Raw genomic sequence first — 21,525 nt, forward strand, 5'->3', positions numbered from 1 at the left:
TGTGGATGAAGAAGGTTAATGAGTGTGTGCTATTGGAATTAGCAAGAAGTGTAGCTTTGCTCTTTTTAACAGGATCAGAGTGAAACCAAAGGGGTTGCGTCTTTGGCACACTGGATTACTTGTATGTATTATTATTTATTTAAAATAGTATTTACCCAGCACCCCCCAATAAAGACACAGGCAAGGGCATATGGTACGAAGGGCCACTTTATTAACTATTTAAATATACTTCAGATTGCAACAGGGCCTAACAAATAAGTCATGCGGGTTCTACATGGGGGAAACGGAGCTGCTTGTCTACTTCCCCCTATAGTGATTTGGGCGACCACACCAGACTGTGGGCAGCATCAATACAAGCCTGCCGCCCCCTTCACTGTCACCCCGAAGGGCAGGGTGGCAGGCTATCTCAGGCCACCCGAACAAACCTGAGGTGCGCCTTTACCGCCAGGCCAAGGTTCATCCAGCCTGCGTCACCCAGCCAGGAATGCCAGCATGACCAAGCTTGGAGTCCACCTGGCCCTTGCCACCCTGCGGTGTACACCATTATGACCTTACCTACCCAAAACCCGCACAACACCTGCCACCCAGGGGGTCCGCCTAGTGCTTGGCCCCACCGCCCCACACGGAAATAAATTTCCGCAGGCCCTGTTGCAATTCAAGAAGAAAAACATCATTGCCCAACACTGAAAGGTGTACTCCATCGCTTCTGAACAATTGACTGATGCTTGGGTGAGAAATGACACCGCCTCCATAAAGGAGCACCGCCCGCCTCACATACAAATTTACCTTCTTCCTGGCCAGTTCAATCTTTTTAACATTAGAGGCATAACACCAAACCCTGCGAGGCAAGAGGTCAGACCATAAGATGACCATCCCGCGAAAACGCTGACTAATGTGGAGAATATCGCTGCAGGCCTGAAGCCTCAAGGACAGAGTCGTCCTCTGGCCCAGGTCGTTCTCTCCCAAATGAATAACAACGATGTGAGGCAGGGCATGGGCATGCACAAACGCATAAAAAGCAGGAAGAAGCTGACCCCACAGCATTCCCCACCGTGCAACCCAATGCACAGTAGCCAAGGAACCGAGCTGCAACTGCGTGCCAAAGCTACTGGAGGCCGCCCTCTTCCTTGCCCAGAAAACAATGGAGTGGCCGCAGATAAGGACCCGAACTGCTCCCGCCCTGGAACCTGTGGACAGGAAAAAACAGGAATCACAATTCCAGAAACAGGCATCACTTAACTATATAGCACCTGGCAAAGTCAGTGCAAGTGAGCGCACAACCGCTGTCACGGGACAAGCCCGGAAATTAGCGTGCAATACATGAACATGTGGCAGTGCCACTATAAACACCTGGCAACACCAGTACAAAGAGCGCCCAACAGCTGTCACAGGCCGCGCCGGGAAAATTTTTTGTGGTGTCTGCATCACCTCTCGCCCCTACCACCATGGGAGGGGGAAATGGCTGAGCCAATCCCGTTCATCACTCGTCAGGCTCTCTGATGTAATATTTAAATGCGCAGGAGCGCCAACAGCCAATCCTCTGAATGTCCCGGGCTGGGAGGCCGATGCAGCCGATGCAGCCCCAATCCTGAAAGAGTGCAGGCCGTAATCTTCTGCCCGAAACCCAAGGTCCGCCACTGCCCTGCGAAAAAGGACCCTAAGCTGGAAAAAACGTAACAAGTGAGGCATCAACATGGCAGAACAAGGCACCCCGAACCGTAGGATGCGCAGCCAAATAAGACCAAAGTGTCCTTACCGGGCACAAGGCTAGGTTCTGTGCGAGGCCCAGTCGCACTTTAAAACCCACCCCCCGCTGGTCAGTTTTCGAACGACGAAGGGTGATAATGACCATGTCAGCCGTAATAAGTACGTCCTGCAGCTGTAAGGCCCCTCCTGAATCGTCGCCCACTGAGGCACATAAAACCTCACTGGAACGGAAGGCACCAAAAAACATAATGATGCCAGATTTTGTCAGACAACAGAGCACAACAAGACAATTCAAGACAAGAAGACAAATCATATAAGATTTGGGGGGAAAGATGCAACCCAGTAACCCCATAAACTCAAAGCTGGAGTGAATCTTAGCATCATCCTGAAACCATAATGCATTCTGCTGACCCACCGCCGTTATTATATAACTGATCTCAGTAGCTACAGGCCAGTCTGGCCGCATTTTAAGACAGATGGGGTCCATGCTAGCTCTCCTAGCAGGATGAATTCCCCTATATGGACAGGGCCTTTCTCTAGTGGCGGATTCTAGTGGATAAGCTACAGCATCTCTTTCAGTAACAGGGGAGCCATTGAGGAATCCTCCAGTGATGGGGAGACACCCACCTAGGCTAAACGGTATGAGTTGCAGGAAAAGCTGACGGCCAAACTATACATGGCACTGGCAACCTGAACCACTCCAAATCCTAGAACCAATGATGCTGTAGCAGACTGACTCCCCCCTTTCAGCTCTGTCCTCCCTTCAGCTTGCTGCATAACTAGTTATGTCTGTTCCTCTTCTTTGATATGGAACGTCCCCTTGGGATAAAGCATAAGTGAAAGCAGGGTCCCCCCCCCCATAAAATCCCTTAATTTCAATTAGGCATTTTAACACAAGTCTAGTTGGAACCAGGCTGTGATGAAGTGTTAACGTGGAGCTGCCCTTGAAGAGCTTGTCCTTGAAGAGTGTCTGGAAATCTCTGCTGGTGCAGAAGGTGGCAGCACAAATTCTTGTCAGTGTCCCTATTTCGGAGCATAGAATTCCCACTTTGTAGCATCTCCATTGGCTTCAAGTGTGCTTCCAGACACCACTTAAGGAGCCGGGCATTTTTACAGTCTCTACTGGTCTGGAACCAGGACATCTGAGGACCTGTCTCTCCCATCATAAATCTGTCCACCCATTTCATTTAACAACACAGACCCTGCTCCTGTGATCCCCTCCCTCTAATGTTTATTTGACAATGAGACATAACAGGACCTATATGGTCACAGCCCCTGCCTGATGGGATTTCCTTCACCATGAGTCCCTTATTGCCTTCTTTATTTTCCACCCTCTACCAAAATTGTTTTTGTTCAAAAAGATGTTCCAGCTGAGTTCCAATCCCTTTTCTAGAGGTAGGTGAAAATTGTTTTATTTTTTGGTGGATTTCAGTATTTCCCAAAGTTAAGCGTGCAGGAAGTGGTGTTAATGTGTTTTTATTCCAAGGGAGCATTTTTATAAATTATAATTACAAATTATAATCACTTTAAAAGAGTTATAGGTAGTTGATATGGCATAAAGTCAGTAGCTGCAGCCACCTGCATGTAGAGGTGTTAGAGAATGGTTTCATTTTTTTTGACAGATTTAGGGTTTTGGGGTTTTTTTGCAAACGTGAGAAGTGCAGAGAGCAGTGTTACGTGATTTTATTTCATTGCCATCGAAAATCCCACCTCTACCCATTTCATTGTAGAAAGGCAGAGTAAGATGATGAAACAGATAAATTAACACAAACAATGAAAATTAAATGTCTTACAGCTATTCTAATATCATTGTACATTCACCCTTACTACAGTCATGAATAGAGTTTGTGAAGGAAAGGAAGGAGTGTTGCAACAGTACATGGGACTGGGTTCATGCACGCAGCAAGTATTTGGGTTTACAAACATCAAAGCACAACCCACATTAAAAGGAAATTCTTCAAAATCAGATGTCATATTAGGTCATCCTTAGGTTTTAGTCTTAGATATGCTTTTGTATTGGGATCAGGCAGAAGTAGCATAAATGGCAGGGCATAAAGGGCTGAATAGATACATATATGTAAACAATTAAAATGTCATGTGGCCACTCTAGCATCATATATTTACTCTATGTATAAATGTACTTTAATTATTTTTATTAGTTTCTTGCATAAAGTATATGAAGGAAAGATAGATGAGCTGTAACAGTACCTGGGACTGGGTTCACCAGGACAAAAATACCAGCCAGGAAGTGGCTCTAATAATAAAGACATAAATGTATGTCTAGGAAGGAGAAGTGTCTTGTATAGTCTATGGGAATGGGTTCATTCGCACAACAAGGATTTAGATTTAATAACAGCAAAGCACAACCAGAATTAGATGGCATCTTGGGTGGCACCTTTAAGTTTAATAATTAGATGTTCCTTGGTATTGAGATCAGGCCTCAGTACTATAATGTAACATTTGGGCATAAAAATGCAGCCCAGTAACCCAAAACTGGAGGCCAAGATGGTGAAGACCTGCACAGCAACCGTGTATTTGCCCTTCGTGCTCAGGTAGGCAGGCACAAAGGACACCCACACAGTGCAGAAGACCAGCATGCTGAAGGTGATCAACTTGGCTTCATTGAAGGCTCCAGGCAGCTTCCTGGCTAGGAAGGCCACAGTGAAGGAGACGGAGGCCAGAAAGCACATGTAGCCAAGGGCAACATAAAACATGGTGACACTCCCTTCATTACACTGCAGTATGATGTAGCCAGGCTGGGAGTGCATGTCAGAGTCTGGGAAAGGGGGAGAGATTCCCAGCCAGACAGTGCAGATGCCCACCTGAACAATGGATGAAGAAAATACAATGAAATTTGCCAAGCTCTTCCCCAGCCATTTCCTCATCCTGCTCCCTGGCCTGGTGGCCATGAATGCCACCACCACAGTGATTGTTTTGGCCAGCACAGAAGAGACGGCAACTGAGAAGATGACACTGAAGACAGTTTGTCGGAGAAGGCAGGTCACCTTCTGGGGCTGACCAATGAACAGAAGGGAGGACAAGAAGGAAAGCAGGAGGGAGAGCAAGAGCATGTAGGTGAGGTTGAGGTTGTTGGCTTTGACTACTGGAGTTTCATGGTACTTAATGAAGATTCCAAAAACACAAGCAGTGCTAAGAGAGAAGAACAGAGCAAAGAAAACAAGGATGATCCCTAAAGGCTCTGTGTAGGATAGAAAGATTATAGTTTTGGGGATGCATTGTCCTCGATCCTTGTTTGGATGCTGATCTTCAGGACAGCTGGTGCAATGGTCTGCATCTGCAAAGCACAAGAGTGACTTTAGCATTAGTGATGCCTACCCTAAATTCTTAACAATCTGTGATCTACAATGTGATCTTCTAAGTAAAATATCTTTGAGAGGAACATGCTGCAACAGGTGAAAAAGCAGCAGTGACACTTCTTGCTGCTACAGAACCTTCTCCTGAAACCCTCCCTCCCCTGATGCATACTCTGGGAACAGGTGAATACAGACTTTTTTGTATTTTTTTTCTCCAAAAGGTGAAAAATGGTTTAAAAAGACATTGGTCACGCAACATGGCAAGCAACCGCTTCAAGTGCACCATAACCCAAATACAATTGGTGGTGACATCATCACCCACAATTACTTATGGGTCAGACACTTCAGGGGAGCTGAGGTGGGTGTCGGGTGCAAGAGGGGCCAGCTTCACCACAGGTTGGGCCATATTTGGTCTTCAATGCAGTTTTCATGGTGTGTGGAAGCTTGGTCAAGTTTGAGTCCAGGTGTAGTAAAAAGTCTACAGGGTGCAAGGAATCAAAACAACAGCATCAATGGCTGGGGAGAAGTTCAAACGTTTTTGGTGTCAAGATACATGTTTGGCCCAGAATCACATTCCAGAGCAGCGGGGGCCAACTTCTCAACTATAGGGCTCCTGGACCTTTAACAGTTGTGTAGAAGAGGGAATTTCAGCAGGTGTAGCTTCTCCTCTCACAGACATCTGCTAAATTTCCCTCCACTACACAATGGTTAAAGGTTCAGGAGCCTTTAAGTTGAAAGTTTGGCCACTGCTGGTTGGAGAAGTGGTGCCAGATAATATAGAACAGCAATTTGCTCAATCAACTTATATGCACTTTTTAAGTGCTCATTTTAATATAAATGTTTTCTATTGGGGGGGGGGGGTGCAAAAAACATTTCCAATTGATCCCTACAGCTCCTAGGGCCAGCCCAGTTGCCATTCTTTTCTCCCCACAATTGCCTAAAGAAATATATTTCAACTCACATTACAAAATGTATTATAGTATGGTATGCCACTACTGTACCAGCCAAGAAAAGACAAGTCTGAAAACTGCCTAACGCAGGGGTGCTCACACTTTTTTGGCTCGAGAGCTACTTTGAAACCCAGCAAGGCCCCGAGATCTACCAGGGGGGAAGGAAGCATCTGACAGACACCCCTTTGATGTATGGAGCCCCTGCTGGACCAGGTCAGAGGAGGCCCACCAAGTCCAGCTTCCTGTGCCCCACAGTGGCCCACCAGTTGCTTCAGGAAGCACACGGGAGGCCTCTCCTCTCTCCCCACCCCACATACTGGGGGCAGCCACAGGTCCCCCCAAGAGGCACATGCCCAGCCTTGCTGCACTGCGGGGGGGAGCTCCCCACTCCCCACCCCCCCCCAAACTCTTTGTGGCTGTGCCCCGAGACCAGCAGGGAGAGGGAGGCCCACCCTTTGCTCTCACCTCCCAAGACAGAGAACTGAAAACATCAACATCAATTTATCCAGATTCCCAGGATAAATGCCTTTATCCAGGTGTCCTCACAAATAGGACAAACTCCTTCCTCCTGCAAAGGGATGCTTTCTCCTGATAAACCCAGATGGCCCTGGCTGGCACGTCCTCATTTAACCCCAGCCCTTGTTCTGAATAGGGCTTTGGCCACAAGCAAAAGCTTAGGCAGCAGTCAGTGACTCTTCTCTGCTACGCTGGAGGAGTTGCTAGATGAATCCCAGGAAGAAGAAAAGCTGGGATTTGAGAGAGGAGACGGGCAGAGGAGGTGTCAGATGTGGAAATGGTTATACTCAATGGTGCTTCTCCCAGGAAAGTGTGGATAGCATGGCAGTCCCAGAGCCCAATACCATGATCTGCTCAGAAGTAAGTCCCATCATAGTCAATGGGGCTTACTCCCAGGAAAGTGTGGATACGATTGTAGCCTTAGAGCCCACTCCTAGGCATGTCTACTCAGAAGTAAGTCCCATTCTAGTCAATGGGGCTTACTCCCAGGAAAGTGTGGCCAGGATGGCAGCCTCAGCCTGCTCCCCCTGCGGAAGATGCTGCAGTTCCACCAGCTGGAGGACGCAGAGCCTCCCGGCCACTCACCCGCTGCACGACATCCTGGTTGAACTCATGGAAGAAGTAGCCAGCAAGTGGGAGGTGATCATGGTGCAGGGGACGGAGCGGATGCCCAGCAAGCTGCAGCAGAGTGGCTCCCATGGCAGGGCACCACCCATTCCCGCATGACGTGCCTGGCCTGCTGCCTCCCATTGGCCCCCATCGGGGGGGTGTGAGGAGGGGGAGGAGCGCGGGGCACACACCCTCGGCATGGGGCGGAGTAGGGAGCCTGCCAGGCACCCGGAGCTGCCCGGCCAGCCTCGGCCCCGATCCTCCGCCCTGCGGCCAGCACAATCCTCACGCACCTTGAGCAGCCTCGCCTCGCAGGCTCGGGGGCTCCTGCAAGGGGGCAGAGTTTGGGGGGGAGCCTGGCTGGGTGACTTCGGCTTGCCAGCCCTCTGTGTGTGTGTGTGTGTGTGTGTGAGTGAGTGCCTAGAGACAGGGCTCCGCGATCGACTAATTTTGCCTTGGGATCTACCGGTCGATCGCGGTCGACTTATTGAGCACCCCTGGCCTAATGTGTTCTGGGAAGTGATCTTTGCCTTGTTCCTCATGGGCAGCCCCTTCCCCTTGAGCCACTTACCTTCCTGGGTAGAGATGGTCCCCCCCTTGCAAGGAGCACAGTCATAGCAGCAAACCGGCTCCCCTTCGTTGATCACCTTAACATATCCAGGCTGACAACTTTCTGTACATCTAGAATGAGGCAAAGTCTACAAGACAAAGAATGTCAGGAAAATGAGTCAGGAGGCTTGGTTTGTGCAAATGTGCCTTACAACCCAATCCTATCAAGAGCCTGTACCAGCAAAACACCCGTTTCACCAGCGTGCACTGCCACATAAGATGGCACAGCTAAAAAATAAATCAGCTTTCACTTTCTTCAGTTGATGGATTTCTTTTTGCGCCACTTGCTCTTTTTTGATACTTTTCATTCTTTTTAAATTTCACTTCAAAACCCTTTTTAGGCATTGACACACCAACAAAACAGACAAAGCAAAATACAAACAAACTCTGCCTAAGAAATAGAATTGTTAGGGTGGATGGAGAATATGGTTCTGCGTCTAGTTAGACTATCATGCAAAAGTTTAGCACTGTGATTTTCAACCTTTTTCATCTCACAGCAAACTGACAAGGTAGTAAAATTGTCAAGGCACACCATCCGTTTTTTGACAATTGACAAGGCACACGACACTGTTGGTGGGGGGGTTCACATCCCCCAATGACTCTACTAATAAATGACCCTCCCCCAAACTCCTGTGGCCCACCTACAGACCATTCACGACACACCAGTGTGCCACGGCACAGTGGTTGAAAATGGTTAGTTTAGTCAGTTGGTTTATGACCAGCGCGTCAGTAAAAGCTGGAAGCAAACATAGGATTTCGTCATCCTGTGCCCATGAAGGACCATCTAAAAATGAATTTGGAAACGTTCTTCTCATATCCATATAATAAGGGTAGTGCTGTACTATAAGAGCCAAGGATTCCGTAGCCACCAAATTACACGTGCATTTGGTTGAAATCTGAGAACGCTGACAAAATGTATCTTCTAACACACGAGATGGAAACACATTACATTGAGCAAGTGTAAAAGCTCAATAGATCTGTGGATCATTTAACAGATACAGATATCTGGGAAGACGACCGAGGACCAATGGCAACTGCAGCTGAAGGGGGAAAGAGGTCTTCTTAGCAGCTGCATTAATTTCCTGGCTTTCAGTGTCCCATAATCTGCGCAAGATGCTCATGCTGTTCCTATTCATAGTATCATTGCCCAAAGTGTCCAGGAAGCGGCCAATAGAGCGGATTTTAAGGATGAAGCAACGAAAACCAGTAGATTGCAGGGAATCAAAGAGTAAGGCTTGGAAAAGAGGAGCTTGCCCTGCATTGAAGCAAACACTGAGCCAGAACTTGATAAATCTGGCCCAAGCTAAATGCTCGTCTATATTGCCCAGCCTCCAGGCATAAGGCCACATACAGAATGCAGTGGGCTAAGCCAAGGATCTTATATAAAAAGGCTGAGAGAACTCCCTTGACTTCCTGATTGTAGGCCGGCAACCAAATTTGAATCCCATAAAGGAGTTGGGCTAAAGTCTTGGCATTAAAAATACGCAGCTCTGCTGGAACAAATGAGTTACCTTTTGAGGAAAAGAAGCGTAATATGGCCTGAGATGAAAGCTTAGCAGAATTAATAGTTGAAATGCATTGAGGGACCCATGACAATTTGTAGTGGAAATTCAAACCCAAATACCTAAATGTCTTAACTTGTTGGATCACCTTGCCATGGAAAACTCAGGAACGATACTTCCAATATTTTAGATTTAGTGTAATTAATTTGAAGATTGTTGGCAGAAAGATATTGAAAACAGCTGGCTATCAGGCATTATTCTTTGTTTAAAGATCTAGATCAGGAGTGCCAAACATAAGGCCCGGGGGCCAGATGTGGCCGCAGATGCTTTTTATCCGGCCCTCAGGCTCTCAGCTGCTGATCAGTGCTGAGATGTTACTGCTGAAAGGGCAGCCCGCATGAAAATTGTGCTCTCCTATCTCTTGAAATATGATCAAGATTTGCATAATTCCTCTTCTGTCATTTGAAGGTAATGATTTCCTAAGTGAGAAAAGGTTCTTATTTTTGGTTATGATCTGTTTAACGACATCACTTCCTGCCTGATGACATCACTTCTGGCCCTCAGCAGGCGTCATGAATGCTGTTCATGAAATGAGTTTGACACCCCTGGTCTAGATCATTTCATCCCTCTTGGAGTGAGTTGTAGTCCTTTAAAACAAGCCCATCAAAAAGGCAGTGTTAAGGTTAAAAAATAGCCCAGATAAATAAAAAAAGGCACTGCACCAAGTCACTGAAATTGATTCCATCAGCCGAAAAGGGGCAGGTGCAGGGTGAATGTGATCAAAACAGAGAGGGGGGAGAGGAATGGCGAAGAGATCAGGGCAGGCGCAAGGGTGGGCGAAGGCTGGAAATGGGCCAGCAGCAGCAGCAGTGCTGCTGCTGAAATTCTCTCCCCTTCCCTGCCTTGATCCACCTTTCCACGTCCACTCGGACCGCTCTATAGGTAGCGCAGGTTCTAGTAGACCCAGTGAGGCTGTGACAGCTGACCCCAGGGCAAAGGTACAAATGCCTCCTTACCTTGAGGAGGCCTTTGTGGCTTGAAACTCTCCTGCAGGATGTGCCCTGTTGGTGTGGCTGCATTGCTGTGCAGGGAGTTAAGTAGGTTTGGGTTTAAGAGTGCAAGACTTTGCGTGTTTACACAGCATTTCTGTGCCATGTGTAGTTTGGCCCTTCACTGGTTGGACTGGAGTGCTTTTCCTTAGTGGGCAAAAGGGATTGCTTTAAAGGCAGCAGCATTGACTTGACTGTGTGGCTGGATCACATTCTGCCTGTTTCCCCCAGCGGTGTAGCTAGAGGGGGTGCAAAGCGCTAAGTTATGCAGGGAGCCAAACTGCTGTGTAGAAGAGGTGGGACGCCTCTGTTTCGCTCTCACTGCCTGAAATGGTGCCTAAGGGGAGGGGAATGGGCCCCTTGCATGCTGTGGTGAGGCTCCCTGAAAACGTAGACCTTTGCTGCATTTGTAGCGTTTTTTACCCCCTCTAGCTAAGCCGCTGGTTTCCCCTCATCTTTTCAACTCCATATCGCTTGTGCTACTTAGATTCTCATCTTATTAGCTAGGAATCCTATCCCCTATGGATCACAGATCAGTCAAATTTATTAGACAGGAGAGCTACACTTAATGGATTATATGAATCATATGGATCACGTATAGCAGTGTTTCTCAAACTGTGGGTCCGGACCCATTAGGTGGGTCGCAATCCAATTTCAGGTGGGTCCCCATTCATTTCAATATTTTATTTTTAATATATTAGACTTGATGCTGCCATGGTATGTGAATGCATTTGGGGAAATGTTACAGAACTATACTTTTAACAAGCTACTATGTATATTCTTTTAACAATAATAGTAAATGGTGCTGACTCCTGGGTAAGTGTGAATAGGATTGCAGCCTAGGATCGCTAAAATTTTCCTGCTTCTGGTCATGACATCACTTCCGGTGGGTCCTGTATTGGCAACCTTCAGTCTCGAAAGACTATGGTATCGCGCTCTGAAAGGTGGTTCTGGCACAGCGTCTAGTGTGGCTGAAAAGGCCAATCCGGGAGTGACAATCCCTTCCACACCGGGAGCAAGTGCAGTCTGTCCCTGGTCTGTCTCCCTGGCTATGGCCTTCCTTCTTTGCCTCTTAGCCTCAGACTGTTGGCAAAGTGTCTCTTCAAACTGGGAAAGGCCATGCTGCACAGCCTGCCTCCAAGCGGGCCGTTCAGAGGCCAGGCTTTCCCACTTGTTGAGGTCCATCCCTAAGGCCTTCAGATCCCACTTGCAGATGTCCTTGTATCGCAGCTGTGGTCTACCTGTAGGGCGCTTTCCTTGCACGAGTTCTCCATAGAGGAGATCCTTTGGGATCCGGCCATCATCCATTCTCACGACATGACCAAGCCAACGCAGGCGTCTCTGTTTCAGCAGTGAATACATGCTAGGGATTCCAGCACGTTCCAGGACTGTGTTGTTTGGAACTTTGTCCTGCCAGGTGATACCGAGGATGCGTCGGAGGCAGCGCTTGTGGAAAGCGCTCAGTTTCCTCTCCTGTTGTGAGTGAAGAGTCCATGACTCGCTGCAGTACAGAAGTGTACTCAGGACGCAAGCTCTGTAGACCTGGATCTTGGTATGTTCCGTCAGCTTCTTGTTGGACCAGACTCTCTTTGTGAGTCTGGAAAACGTGGTAGCTGCTTTACCGATGCGCTTGTTTAGCTCGGTATTGAGAGAAAGAGTGTCGGAGATCGTTGAGCCAAGGTACACAAAGTCATTGACAACCTCCAGTTCATGCTCAGAGATTGTAATGCAGGGAGGTGAGTCCACATCCTGAACCATGACCTGTGTTTTCTTCAGGCTGATTGTCAGTCCAAAATCTTGGCAGGCCTTGCTAAAATGATCCATGAGCTGCTGGAGATCTTTGGCAGAGTGGGTAGTGACAGCTGCATCGTCGGCAAAGAGGAAGTCACGCAGACATTTCAGCTGGACTTTGGATTTTGCTCTCAGTCTGGAGAGGTTGAAGAGCTTTCCGTCTGATCTGGTCCGGAGATAGATGCCTTCTGTTGCAGTTCCAAAGGCCTGCTTCAGCGAAGAAAATCCCAAACAAGGTTGGTGCAAGAACACAGCCCTGCTTCACTCCGCTTCGGATGTCATGTGCCCTTCATGTCCTTGTGGAAAGATCTGATGATGCTGAGGAGCCTGGGTGGACATCCAATCTTGGGGAGAATCTTGAAGAGGCCGTCTCTGCTGACCAGGTCGAAAGCCTTTGTGAGATCTATGAAGGCTATAAAGAGTGGCTGTCGTTGTTCCCTGCATTTCTCCTGCAGTTGTCTAAGGGAGAATACCATTTCAGTGGTGGACCTGTTGGCTCGGAATCCACACTGCGATTCTGGATAGACGCTCTCTGCAAGTACCTGGAGCCTCTATAGTACAACTCGGGCAAACAGCTTTCCTACAACGCTAAGGAGAGAGATGCCGCGGTAGTTGTTGCAGTCACCCCTGTCGCCTTTGTTCTTGTACAGCGTGATGATGTTTGCATCCCTCATGTCTTGAGATACTCCACCTTCTCTCCAGCAGAGACAGAGGATTTCATGCAGCTCAGTGATGATGATCTCTTTGCAGTGGGTCCTGACAGATTCCCATTCTAAAAAGGTGAGTCCCGGTGCTAAATGTTTGAGAACCACTGATGTACAGTACAAAACAGATTTTTGAGCTCGGCTAATGTTATTAAGGGGGATAAAAGGAAATCATTCGGTTTCACTACCTGGTTAAATCCCTTGGACCACCGAATGGCTTTTTGGTCAATGGTGAACTTGATCTTTGGGGAGTTCTGTCTCTCGATACTCCCAACTTTGACTCTTGCAGTGGACTGATTGGGGAATGCCACAAAGTTCACAATGTCAAAGTCAGCCAGCACATTGCCCTCCTCATCCAGATAAACTCCCTCCATGGAAGTATTGTAGAAGTGGGAGGTTCTCAGGAAAGGGTGGAGCTACATTTAGGAAACAGAAAAAGTATTTCACTCCAGCCCAGTGGAAGAGCTGTACCTGCACATATGTGAAGCAGACTCAAAGCAACAGTGGATCCCTGCATCAGCAGCCTGGCAGCATGGGGTATTCTGCTGATCCCCCTCCCATTGTCACATAAGCAGAGGGTACAGGTCTCAGAAGCTGCATGCCAACCAGGAGGCATGCCCAGTCAGATGCAGCCAGTTTGAGCTCTCTTACCAGGATGAACTTTCTTTCTTTCTTTCTTTCTTTCTTTCATTCTTTCTTTCTTTCTTTCTTTTGGGGTAGATTATAGCAAATTTAGAGCGCAATTCTACCCTGCGCTGGAACAGGCAAGCAAAGAGGCTCGCGCTGTATCCAGCAGGTTAGATGCCCAAGACATCTCAGCCAGAGGCAAGGGGAAACTTTCCCCCTTACCTCTGGCTAAGGCGCCCTTGCCCCTATGGGTCTCCTGGTTGGCAACCTTCAGTCTCGAAAGACTATGGTATAAGCCTACAGCACCAGGTGGTCTCCCATCCAAGTACTAACCAGGCCTGACCCTGCTTAGCTTCCAAGATCAGATGAGATTGGGCATGTGCAATCCTGAGGTGGCACAGGTCTGAGGACAGCAGAGCGGCTTCAAGCTGCTCCAAATTCCCTGAGAACCAGCATAAGTATTGGATCCCATCCCGCCTCCTGCTCCCCACCCAGGAACGCTTCCCTCCTGCCTCCTCCCCACCCACCCCAGAGGCTTGAAGCCTCACTGAGGAAGCCGGCACAGAGGCCTATGTCAGCTTGTGTCAGCTCCGTGTGCCAGCCCGGCTTCCTCCCGAGGAGGCGCAAACATGCCTTACGGCATGTTTGTGACCCTCCTAAGCCAGTGCAAGGGACCTGAGCTGGCTCAAGGGCACCTCTGGATTGCTCCCTTATTTATTTACAAATTTATATTCTGCTTTATCTCCCTAGTGGGCATTCACCTGGAGAGCAGAGTCTGCTACAGTCACAGGGGAGCCAAGGAGGAATCCTCCATTGTTGTTGGAAAGAGACCCACTTCAGCTAAACAAGGAGTGTTACAGGAGAAGCCAAGGGCCAAACTGCACATGGCACAAATGTTGCAATCTTTCCTGGGAGTATGCCCCATTGGACACAATGGGGTTACTTCTAAAATGGACCTCCATAGGGTTGGACTTTGGGCATTTCAAATTCGTCCAAATAAATATGTTGCTCTGCTTCAGGATCAAAAGAGAACCCCTGCTAGGATCTCGCTAACTGGATTTCCCAAAGAACTGTCCCAAAGTTCACCACCACAAGATGCGGGAAATGAGATTGTGAACAGAAATACCTGCCACGACTGCATCATTTCATGCTCCAGCCTTCGGGCTCCTGCTATTGGCCTCTGATTCTGTGTCCTGGATGTGAATGCAGCATGGAGGGCCTGTGCCACAGCCTGAATCGTCTTGTAAATACTGTGACTGTCCTGAGACAGGATTTTTTCAGTCAAATCCTGGGGCATGATCTCCCTTTTCTCTTTCTCTGTGCATCTTGTCCAGCTTTTCACAGACAATGCAGGCCTTGAATAAAAACAATGGAATGCTTTTTCCCCAAACTGTTGGATGGCAGACAACATTGAGTCAAAATTGTCATATTCTGTGCCTTTGTGTTCCTTAATTGAGAAAGACAAAGAACCGTGGAAGTGCCGGATGCCAGCCACTCTGTAAAACAATCTCAAGCTGAGGTCCTGCAAAGTCACTGCAATCCAAACTTTCCCTGCAGTTGGCTTCCTTATTTCAAATGTTGTAATCTGCATTGCTAGAGTGAACATAGCTTGAGGGTTTGCATGATAAACAACGACATTGACTTGGTCCTGCATCAGAAACCATTCCATGTTGAAATGTTTACTACTGATCACATGCAGCGCTGGGATTCTTTTTGAGAAGGCAATACAAAGACCCTTCTCTCTGATCACATCTGTGAAGGTGCTGATGAAACTTTCTCCGTGGTCATTGTCTGGAGCCAGGAGACCAATCCACGTCCACTTGAAATGCCAGAGTAGTTGGGCAATGCCCAGGTATGGGGGTTCCTGTTTGGGCACCATTCGGAACAAAAAAGGAAATGGAGTTTTATTTTGTAGATCACGACTCACAAAACCATAACTGACCTAAGAAGGAAAGGAAAAAGTTGGAGTTTCATTTGCAGGACAAAAGAGGCCTCAGGAAGCCCCAGGATTCCTAAGAATGTACCTTGAGAAAAGTTGCCTTGGAGGATTTTATACGATGTTTCTCCTTGGTGGCCTCACAGCCCAACCTTATGCTTGTTTACTCAAAGTTAAATCCAATTGTGTTCAGTGGGGTTTACTCTCAGGAGAGGGTCACAGGGTTGCAGCCAGGCAACCCAATCCTGAGATGGTCAGAGCACGAGCCACTGCTGTTTTTTGTCCCCTACCCCCGAGTAAGGGCAGTAGCCCTGCAAGGTGATTACTTGATTCTGTGGCGGCTCTTGATCTGATGGAGCTGAGCTCTGCTTGTCCCGCCCCCTCCCTCCCCACTCCCTCCCCATGCCACACCTCCTCCCTTTCCTCTCCCCTCCTTCCCCTCGCCCTGGGACACCTCCCCCTGCCTCCCCCATGCCCCCTCTCACCTCTCTGCTGCTCAGTGGTCTGAGAAACGACTGGGCAGCGAAAGGCGGGCCCAGTTCTTGCAAACGTGCCCGCAGGGCTCAGGATTGGGCCTTAAATGACCTGGTTTTCCCTTAGTGACAGGAAGCCCTGAGGTTTGTGCATTTGCCTAGTGAGTCAGATAAGGTTTTCAGGCAGGTGCAGTCATTCACCTAGCTGCAGTAACCACCCTGGCCGCTGCATTCTGTACTATTTGCAGCTTCCGAACTGTCGTCAAGGGCAGCCCCATATAGAGCACATTACATGAATCCAATCCAGTCACAAAGGCATGGACTACTGTGGTCAGGTCCGATCGACTCAAGTACAGCCGCAACTGGCACACCAGTTGGACCTGAGCAAACACATCCCTGGACACAGGGACACATCACCTGGCTCTCCAGGAAAGCTGTGAATTCAGGAGCACGCCCAAACTACACACCTGCTCCTGCAGGGGGAATGCAACCCCATTCAGAGCAGGCTGATGACTCAGTACCTGCATCAAGGAAGGACCTCTGTCTTTTCTAGATTCAGCCTCAATCTATCGGACCTCATCCAGACCCCAACCGCCTGCAGACATCTACTAATGAACATCTACTAAGGAACAAACTGAGTTCTGGGAACATCCTTCCGTCCACAAGAGTTACATCAGATCTGAATAAGAGATTTCTGCTTGGTGTGTATTCTCCCACCTTCCGTTGCCTTTGTTTTCTTTCCAAACCTTGACTAACCTCTTTTTGCAAACATCACTCAGCTCCAACTATGAAGTGCATTTAGATGAGTCTGAGCCACACATACCCACCCACCTGTATTTCCTACCTGTGGGATTTTGTAGATGTCCAACATGCCTGCAATCTGACTAGAGATCACAGAGTCAGCCCCTTCCAGAACTGCCACCAGTTTATTCCTCCGTCCACAGGTGTAGTTTGGAAGACTCTTTTGTCCAGTAGACAGCAGGTCTGTCATGGCCTCATAAGTCAGTCTTGCATTGAAATAGTTCTCGTAGGCGTTGTAGCCCAGAGAGACGTTGGGCAGGAGCCGAGGATTCTGGTTGATCTCATGAATGGCAAAGAAGAAGGGCAGGAGGTCCCAGAAACGCATGCCTGCTACGCTGCAAGAAAAATATGTCTCACGTTCCTGAATATGGATCAGGCCATAGGTCCCTCTACTCCAGCTTCCTGTATCTCACAGTGGCCCACTAAGTTTCTCAGGGAGCACACAAGGCAACAAGAGACCTGCATCCTGGTGCCCTCCCTTGCACTGGCATTCTGACACAGCCCATTTCTAAAATCAGGAGGTTGCACAGATACATCATGGCTTGTAACCCATAATGGCGTTGGTCTGCGTTATCTTGAAAGAGCAACAACCAAAAGGAGGTGTAAAGGGGGAACTTGAGTGAGGCAGAGATGGAAATTTTCTGAACTTTTGCCTATTGAATTGTATTGCTTTGAGCTGAGTATAAAAGACTGGCTGCGTCCAGCTGAACTTTGGGCATGATCTGAGGCTATGCCTCCTTGCTGCCTTGCTTTGGTATCAGCAATAAACAAGGTTTTTTTTGCTACACCTTCCCTCAGCGGGGTCAGTTGGGACTGGGCATGCCAGGCAAGGAAACTCACCCTGCCTTTGGGCTTCAAGGGCAACACGTTCAATGAACATGAGTCAAATGACTTCTTCTTTTGCAGAAAGGGTGCAGTGACATTAACAGAAATTTCTGGATTTTACTTTACCTCATTGCAGTGGCATAGCTAATGTTCGTGTAGCCCAGTGCCAAATTCAAAATGTTACCCTGGAAGTGATGTCACAACTGGAAGTGACATCACACCCAGACTTTTCAAAAAGTGAAAATTGGGAGGAACGCACCTCCTCTCCCCAGCAGCTCACCACCCACTTGCTCTGCTGCCTCCCCCCAGTCAGTGGCATAGCTAAGGTATATACCTGCTGCCTGAGGTCAAAGATTTTGTAGCCACCCACCCGCATGACAAAATCAAATTTATTTATTTAATCAATCAATCAATCAATCAATCAATCAATCAATCAATCAATCAATCAATCAATTAAATGAAAAGTTATTGGTTCCATGCTGTATCATAACAATATCTCATTGGCACGTAGAACAATCAGTCTCACAGGTCAGTTTGGAGTTAAGCAAATTCACTTTTTGTTCCATAAGGCAGTTGTGTTTTCATTTTCTAGTTAGTTGGCCATAACTTTTGATAGAATACAGATATTCCATTTCAGTTTGTTGCACTGCATTCAGCATTAAATTACCTTTCCAATGATATATAACATGATGGTATTGTTCATACATACCAAGATTTTCATAATTTTGGTCACTAGTGTCAAGCTCAGCTTGTTGCCCCCCTAAAGCTTGATGCCTGGTGCAACTGCTACCCCCTGCACCCCCTTAGCTACGCCACTGCCTCAGTGTCTGATGCAGAACAACAAATCGCAACATTGTGCTGTGTACGTGTGTAGGCCCAGAAGAGATACCTGTCTGCAGGTTAAATAGGATAGATGTTTATTTGAGAGCAGAGTGACTTGAAGAACACAACCCTCAATGACCAAAACCAAATAAAACACAAACATAGAAGAGGTCCTGCCTATGGTGGGGGGGGGGGGCACTGGCCCCAAGGAGAACAGTGTAGTTTTTGGTGCTTGCTACTAAGGAGGCAGGGATCATGGAAAAATGCCGCTGTGCCGAAATGAAGCAAGCAGCTTGTAAACTAGACACAAATCAGTACATTCCCATCATTCAAAATACAGTTGCCTCCTTTTAACTTGATGACTTAGGGCCCAATCCTATCCAACTTTCTAGTACCGGTGCAACCACAAAGTGGCGCAAGGTAAAGGAACAAATGTTCCCGTACCTTAAGGAGGCTTCTGTGACTGCTGCCCCACCACAAGATGCAGTGCATGCCCAGTTGGCACAGCTGCACAGGCACTGGAAAATTGGACAGGATTGGGCCCTTACACAGTAACTTCAGACAGTTCTTTGAAGCGTTGGGACTTCAAATTCCAGAACAACCAGTGCCAAGTAAAAATAAAAGAAGGGCTCCTTTGTAAGTGGCCCCGCTCCCTGCAGCGCATGCAAATTCAAATGCCCCAAATTCTCATTTCTTCCACAACTTCATAGGCAGTGGTGATGCAATGGCTATAGATTGCACTTCTCCTGCACTTCAAACACCTTGAGTGCCCTTTGCTGTCCCCACACTCCAAGTGTCAAGAGATGCATTCACGGGTATTTCAGAGGAGAAAGAACCATCCTCCCCAATCCGCATGTCTGCTCTTGCAGTAGAGCAGCATAGAGTTTGGAGCAGGAAGCTATACAATATGCTAGAGCAGTGTTGCTCAAACTGTGGGTTGGAACCCACTATGTGGGTTGCAATCCAATTTCAGGTGGGTCCCCATTCATTGCAATATTTTATTTTTGATAGATTAGACCTGATGCTACCATGGTCTGTGACTGCATTTGGGGAAATGTTACAGAGCTGGACTTTTAACAAGCTACTATGTATACAATGATAGTCAATAGGATTGACTATCAATCCTTACCTGACTATGTATATTCTTTTAACAATGACAGTCAATAGGACTTACTCCTGGGTAAGTGTGGGTAGGATTGCAGCCTAGGACTGTTAAAAATTTTCCTGTTGATGATGTCACTTCTGCTCATGACATCACTTCTGGTGGGTCCTGACAGATTCTCATTCTAAAAAGTGGGTCCCGGTGTTAAACGTGTTACAACCACTGTGCTAGAGAAACCTTATAGTCCAATAATATGTTGTTATCCTTTGGCACGAACCTCTCAAGGCACAGCTTGTGTGAGGAGGTGCTGACAACTGTTCCTGCCTCCCCACAAATTTTTTCCCTTCAAACAAAACAGGAGATGATTTGCCAAGCACAAATGCAGGCAATGAAAACTGGCCTTGATCTATAGGTCAAATCCGGTGGAGCAGCTGCAACGCCATCCCCACCTAATTACTTACGCTGTAAATCTGTTCCAAGGAGGTTCAGAGAAAACATATGGTCGAAATAGAGTATTTGTTGTCGAGATGAGCCCACTGATCTGGTAGTCTCCTGGCTTGTAATAATTCAATGGGCGACTTCGATCACGGATCCTGCTAAGAGGGCATTTTGTCTTCAGCATCCCACAGGGAGTAAGGGGCAGCCACAAAAACAAAAGCAGCAGCAGCATTGCTGAGAACCCCTGCCACACTGACTACTAGGTTAATTGGAGCCCAGTCAGAGCTTTGGATCTGAAAGGGAAGATGTAGAAGTCCACATTGGCAGAAGCCCACATGCCCTGAATCTGACTCTGGCTCTTATCGATGTAGGAGGTTGGTCTGCACCAGTCTTTTTAAGATCTGTACAGAAAGTTCCCTCTCCAGTTGTTCTCAGATGTTACCTTTGGGAGAATCCCTTGAGTTTTGCTCAGGAGAAGAATAAAGCACAGTGTTGTTGATAATTGCTAGGGACAAAGTCGCTCTTGCACCATCCTGAACTCTCTGTGCGGCTCCATGCGCAGGTGTATGACTGGAGAAAACATGTTTGTGAAATGTCCCTCTGCTCAGCTGTCATCTTCCATGAACAAGGCAAGGAGTAGCTTAGCAGGACTACAGTATCCCAGGAAATCACATATGCACTCAATAGGTCACCTCAGTTGTACCAATTACATCGGGCATGATCAACAGAGAGTACAAGTGCAGAGATGTCAGACATAAGGTGTCAGTCATAAATATGACCAAACTTTGTGTATTCTCTCTTCTGTCGCTTTCAGCTAATGAATGAGAAAAAAGTGATTTTTCTGGTCTTCACCAGCTTAATGATAGGGCCTGGGCAGGCATGTCCATTCAGGGAGAGCAGGTCACAAACCCCTGACAGACACCCTGCATCCACACCCAAAGCCTGCAAAGGCAGCCTTGGCCCCCAGAGTGGACTAGGAGATGGCACTGTCATGGGCCCTGAAGCATGAACAGGAGCTCTCCATGGGCTTTTCTACTGTGACCTCATCCAGGGCCATGGTGTGTACAGGGCCTGCGGGTGGCTGCTTGCGGGGGGTCTACTCTGGATCCCCATTCAGCTCTCTCTGCACTGTACCCTGAAGCAGAGCAGCTGACCTCACCAGCAGTGGGGAATCTTCCAGGACATCCTTTACCTCCTGCGGCCCACCATTGTGGGCTGCCACCCCCCCCAGCTGGGGTTCAGCCAAGTGGCTGCCCCAGCCTTGCTGCCACTTGCACATTCGCCCCATTGGCTGGCACTACTGCACGCAATGGCAAGTGTCTCTAGGCATGAGCCTGGCAGTGTTCTAACTTTGAGGCGGTCCCATCCCCAGGTCCCCAGGTTCCACAGGGACTGAGAAATTTAGGAAGGGGGTGCAATCAGGCATCTTGCCCCAGGTCCAATGCCAGCTCTTAGTGTCTCTGCCTCAATTGGAAGCTGGTGGCTCCACAGCTGGCACCAGGGGGCTCTGCAGGTGGCACCAAGGAGTGAAGGTTGGATCCTCATCCAGTTTAGCAAGGAAGAGTGGCACATTCAGCCAGCACAGGAAGGGCTCTGGGGCGGGGGGGGAGCAGGGGGGCTACACTCCAAATGTAGGCTCCATTTTGAATCTGCTTCTCTATGCTATGGAAAATCATACCACTGCACCCCAGTTGAATTTCTAACGTGCACCACTTCAAGTAACACTTTTTATGAAGATTGACACACGGAT

General features: G+C 48.0%; 1 protein-coding gene across 1 annotated transcript; it reads right to left on the reverse strand.

Annotated features, from left to right (window-relative positions):
- Positions 1-3,549: 3,549 nt before the first annotated feature.
- On the reverse strand, positions 3,550-16,913 carry LOC136639072 (vomeronasal type-2 receptor 26-like). Its single transcript, XM_066613098.1, has 4 exons — positions 16,632-16,913; positions 12,940-13,167; positions 7,668-7,794; positions 3,550-5,002 (listed from the first exon to the last, which is right to left on the reverse strand). The coding sequence occupies exons 1-4, from the start codon at positions 16,911-16,913 to the stop codon at positions 4,080-4,082; spliced, it is 1,560 nt and encodes a 519-aa protein (XP_066469195.1). The 3' UTR covers positions 3,550-4,079.
- Positions 16,914-21,525: the final 4,612 nt, after the last annotated feature.

This window comes from Tiliqua scincoides, chromosome 2 (genome assembly GCF_035046505.1).
Source record: "Tiliqua scincoides isolate rTilSci1 chromosome 2, rTilSci1.hap2, whole genome shotgun sequence".
NCBI lineage: Eukaryota > Metazoa > Chordata > Lepidosauria > Squamata > Scincidae > Tiliqua > Tiliqua scincoides.

What these genes read in the sequence shown, in the direction of transcription:
- LOC136639072 (XM_066613098.1), bottom strand. Translation starts at nt 16,913, where the DNA reads ATGCGTTTCTGGGACCTCCTGCCCTTCTTCTTTGCCATTCATGAGATC. An exon ending in GGTCCAAGGGATTTAACCAG is followed by an intron (nt 7,795 to 12,939) that starts GTAGTGAAACCG and finishes TTTGTCTTGTAG; the next exon opens with ACTTTGCCTCATTCTAGATG. An exon ending in GACCATCTCTACCCAGGAAG is followed by an intron (nt 5,003 to 7,667) that starts GTAAGTGGCTCA and finishes TGTGCTTTGCAG; the next exon opens with ATGCAGACCATTGCACCAGC.